Source organism: Nicotiana attenuata, unplaced genomic scaffold (genome assembly GCF_001879085.1).
Source record: "Nicotiana attenuata strain UT unplaced genomic scaffold, NIATTr2, whole genome shotgun sequence".
NCBI lineage: Eukaryota > Viridiplantae > Streptophyta > Magnoliopsida > Solanales > Solanaceae > Nicotiana > Nicotiana attenuata.
Genome location: NW_017670289.1, coordinates 244,264 through 248,684, shown reverse-complemented (window position 1 = coordinate 248,684; position 4,421 = coordinate 244,264). Strand labels below are relative to the sequence as shown.

General features: G+C 39.0%; 1 protein-coding gene across 2 annotated transcripts in view; it reads left to right on the top strand.

Moving 5' to 3' along the window:
* The window catches only part of LOC109237296, a 5,074-nt gene extending 1,173 nt beyond the window's left edge, over positions 1-3,901 (top strand). The window contains exons 2-6 of one of the 2 annotated variants that reach the window (XM_019403589.1): positions 122-326; positions 457-515; positions 631-2,400; positions 2,859-3,015; positions 3,102-3,901. In XM_019403589.1, the coding sequence (XP_019259134.1) occupies positions 206-326; positions 457-515; positions 631-2,400; positions 2,859-3,015; positions 3,102-3,748 (2,754 nt within the window). In that variant the 5' untranslated portion in view covers positions 122-205 and the 3' untranslated portion in view covers positions 3,749-3,901. Of the gene's footprint in view, positions 1-121; positions 327-456; positions 516-627; positions 2,401-2,858; positions 3,016-3,101 lie in introns of both variants that reach the window. The other variant, XM_019403588.1, reaches the window with a different exon arrangement.
* Positions 3,902-4,421: the final 520 nt, after the last annotated feature.

The following is a 4,421-nucleotide window of genomic DNA, read 5'->3' as shown; positions in this document are numbered from 1 at the left end:
CCCCCCCCCCACCATTTCCATTTACTGACTTTTACAAGTAAAAGAAGATTTCTACTCTACGTCTTCCTCACCCTTGATGTTTGTTTTAAAGTGCATCTCTTGAATCTAAATTTATTTGCAGGTGAGCTTGGGAAACAATGCTTGCTGTAATATCTGTTTTTTCAGTTTGCAAAATTTGAAGAGAGCTTGAGATCTGCGGTTGAATATGGGCGCTGAGAAACACGGTTCCAAGAGTGGAGGAGGTTATGTTGGTGGCTTCCTGCAGTTATTTGATTGGAACGCAAAATCACGGAAGAAGTTGTTCTCTAGCAAGTCTGATATACCAGGTAAACACTAAATTGTCTATGAGCGATGGTTTGAACTACTGATTCTTCCACGTGCATGTCTGTAGTGGTAGAACTTCACCTGTTAAATGTTATAATGGCTGAACAAGCATAACTTCTATGCTTTTTTCAGAGCAATCCAAACAGAAGAAGAGATGTGATGGGAACTTACCTATGACTCGGGTTCATCTGGTCAGTTGTCTACTCAATCTTTCTCATCTTTTCTTTTTCCACCTACTTGGATTGGTGGAGACATATTTTCTTGTTGCTGTACTTTTCAATTGAAACTATTTTTCGTATGCAGAAGAATGAGGATGATACTACAGCAGCATCCAGTGTCAAAGGAAGCAGTGATTACAGTTGTGCCTCGTCGGTGACTGATGAGGAATTTTATGGTATCAAGCCTGCAGGTGTCGTTGCAAGGCTTATGGGATTGGATTGCATGCCAACCTCTAACGTTTCAGAGCCTTACTCAACTCCATTTTTAGATTGTGAATCCCTACGAAGTGCTCCTTGCCTTTTGAGAAACCTCGAATACCAGCAAAATTTTCAATCAGTATATTCCAGCAACTTTCATGAGAAAATGGAGACTCTAGGCAGGAGCTCATTGGAGCCAAAGCAACAGAAGATAATCAGCAGGCCAATTGAGAAGTTTCAAACGGAGATTTTGCCTCCTAAGTCAGCTAAATCAATCCCAATCACTCATTATAAGCTTCTATCCCCTATCAAAAGTGCCAATTCAATCCCACCTCAGAATGCAGCTCACATAATGGAAGCAGCTGCCAGAATTCTTGAGCCAGGACCTCAAGCTACATCGAAAGCAAAATTGTCCCTAATTGGATCTTCTTCACTTCCCTTGAAGGTAAAAGATTTAAAAGAAAGGGTTGAAGCTTCTCAAAAAGTAACCAAGATTGCTGAAGCTTCTCGAAGGCCAGCTGAGTCAAATGCTTCTAAGTACCTTAAAGGGCAACCTATGAATAAGAGCTGGAACGGATCGGCAGATACAACCAAGCAGAAAGATCTCTCAGATTCTGATGAATCTTTTATTGGAGGCAAAACTAAAGGAAAATCGATTTCCCTAGCCCTGCAAGCAAAAGCCAATGTCCAGAAAAGAGAGGGCCTAAATACAGGCAGCAGCAGAAGTGTACTTGGCCAGAAAGAACCAAGTAAAGTCATTTCAAACCAATTGTTTACAAGCCAACCTAGCACAGAAAAGAACACACACAAGAAACCATCTGTACATAATAGTTCAAGTGTTTTGCGGCAGAATAATCAAAAACAAAATAGCATAGCTGATAGGGGGAAGGCACCTTCAAAGACATTTCTTTCCAACTCCCAAGGAAAGCGTACACTTGGCGAGGATTCTTCCTTTGCGCAACAGAAGAGTTCAAGTAAAATGGCTGAAAACTCCAAAGTCAGTTCCAGGAGGTTGAACAGACAGGCAGGTGATAGAAAGGAAGAAACATATTCTTGTACAAAAAGTGTCACACGTAAGAAGCGGCCTAGTGATGGTGATATCCAATATGAGAAAAATCAGGCTGCTGGGAGCACGTCTACTCATAAAAGTGGAAAGCTGATCCAGTCTGGCATATTCACGGATAGGGAAATGAGCTGGGGTGAGAAGAGAAAAGGGGAAGGAACAGACATTATTTCCTTTACATTTAATGCACCCCTGACACGATCAGTACCCAGCCCCGAGCCCCCAAGAGAAGTACAGGGGACAAGTCATGAGTTTAGCACGGATTTTCGAAGTAAAAAGATGCAGCTCAGCTCAGATAGTATGAATAGTTTTAAGTCTTCTTTTGGGCATAACTTGAGTGCTGCTGATGATTTGAGCACTCTTTTGGATCAAAAGTTAAGAGAATTATCGTACGTAGTTGAGTCGTCACGCCAGAAAAAGGGAACATCCAGTTTTTCCTCATCGATATTCCAGGATCTGAATGGCTTATCGAAGACCACCATGTTGCATGGTAAGGGGAACCATGATGACATGGAAGTGGATGATTTAGTCAGCTGCTGGAAGCCTGGATTTTCTTCTATTCGTCCTCTGGGAATCACTGGGCAGCACAAGCATCAGGTATGTAATGCAGAATTCTGTTTTACACTCGAATCTTTATTGCATTAAGTTTGCCACTTTCTTTGTAGGTTGGAGATACCTCTATTGATATATTTTCTACAGTTGTGCCTGTTGTATGAAAATTTAATTAGACCATTCAGATGACTGTATCTTAACCTGCATTTCTTGTTAGCCCTTTTATGCCTTGTAATGATTTGACGTTCTGTGGTCTTTGACATCTTTGTTTTCCCTCCTCCGCTTTTAACTGAGTTGGATTTGACATCGTATGGTTAAGACATCTTTGACTAAAAATTTCAGAAAGTAATTCCCTCCAACTTTCCTGATTCAATGTGCTCTTGTTAATTGTATTGCTCTATTTGTTTAAGAATTTCTCTTTATATAATTCTGTGGAAAGCTCTTTAAAGAATAGATGGGAAACCTTTAAATTAAATTGATCATCTAATCTGGTATGATATCAGGGAATGGAAGAGGAACTGAGTGAGTGTTGCAGCAGTGAATTTGAAGGCAGGAAGGTGTTTGGCAGTCGGTTCCCAAGTCCTATATCTGTTCTTGAGCATTCTTTTCTTACTGAAAGTTGCAATTCTTCAGATACTGCAGAAAGTAACAATACAGGAGGTAAGACCAACACACCGAGTTTTTTCATGCAAGAAAAAATTCCCTGGTACTTTAGAAATATCTGAATATTGTTTAATGAATTTCAGCTAGCAAGCAAAGTTCATCAGTGCAAGCTAAAGAAGTGCTTGGTATATGCTCTTTGAAAAAGTTTCATTCGATAGAAGGTGATGTAGATTTGTTAGACTCTGCCTCTTCAACTTGTGGCGCAAAGGAGCATCTCAAAAATTTCCGTATGATGGATCTTGGGAAATCACCAAACTGGGAGCTGGAATATGTGAAGGAAATAGTATGCAATATTGAGTCGATGTTCATGGATTTCGCAATGAGCAGGTCTCACGAGATCATCAATCCACACCTTTTTGATCAATTGGAAAGGGTAAATGGTCGTGGACATGAGCTAAAACAACGACGGAAGGTAGTATTTGATTGTGTGAGTGAATGCTTGGACATAAGATGTAAGAGGTACGTCGGGGGTGGATATGATACATGGTTAAAAGGTGTCGTGCTGGTCAGAAACAAGGAGAAACTAGCAGAAGAAGTATATAGGGAAATTTCAGGGTGGAGTGGAATGGGGAACTGCATGGTTGATGAACTTGTGGACAAGGATATGAGTGGTTACTTTGGTAGATGGCTGGACTTTGAAGTTGAAGCATTTGAACTGGGAATACAGATCGAGAAACGGTTGCTAAATTCTTTGATTGATGAAGTAGTTGCTGACATCTTGCTACTCTAAAATGCATATTCTTCTTGTATGTTTGTTGTTGCATGTATGATTCTTTCATCCTGCTAGTCATTGAGATAGAACAAGAGAAATGAAATTGACTGCAGCTTTTGGATGTGATGTTACCAGAATCCACATTTCATTTATTGGTTCATTTATCTATTCCATTTGTATTTTCCTGAGGGCAATGAGACGCTACGATCCTCAATTTCATCCGTTAAAGAGCCCGTTTGGATGGGCTTATTTTAAGTGACTTTGAAGCCAAAATAGCTTTTAACCCATAAGTTAGGAATTCTAGCTTTTGGCTTTTGGCTTTTTTGGGGGGTCATTTTAGCTTAAAAACAAGTGCTTAAAAGCACTTTTTTACTTTATAACACTACAAAATGGCTTAAAAGCTATTTTGGCTTAAAAGCACTTAAAATATGGAGAATGACACAGTTACCCACAAAAACAAAACTATTTACCCTTGTCTACTCATTTGTTTTTCTACCCATCAAACTAATTACATTTCCTACCCATAGTTGTTTTTGTGGGAAATTTTTTCTTTATTCTCCAATTCTTTTTTATTTCTATGCTTCTTTTTTTTTTTTTTTGCTTTTCTCCTTTTCTTTTTTCTCGTTTTCTTCTTATTTTTTTCTTTTTTTTTCCTTTTATAATTTCATTTAACTTCTTTTTTTTTATATTC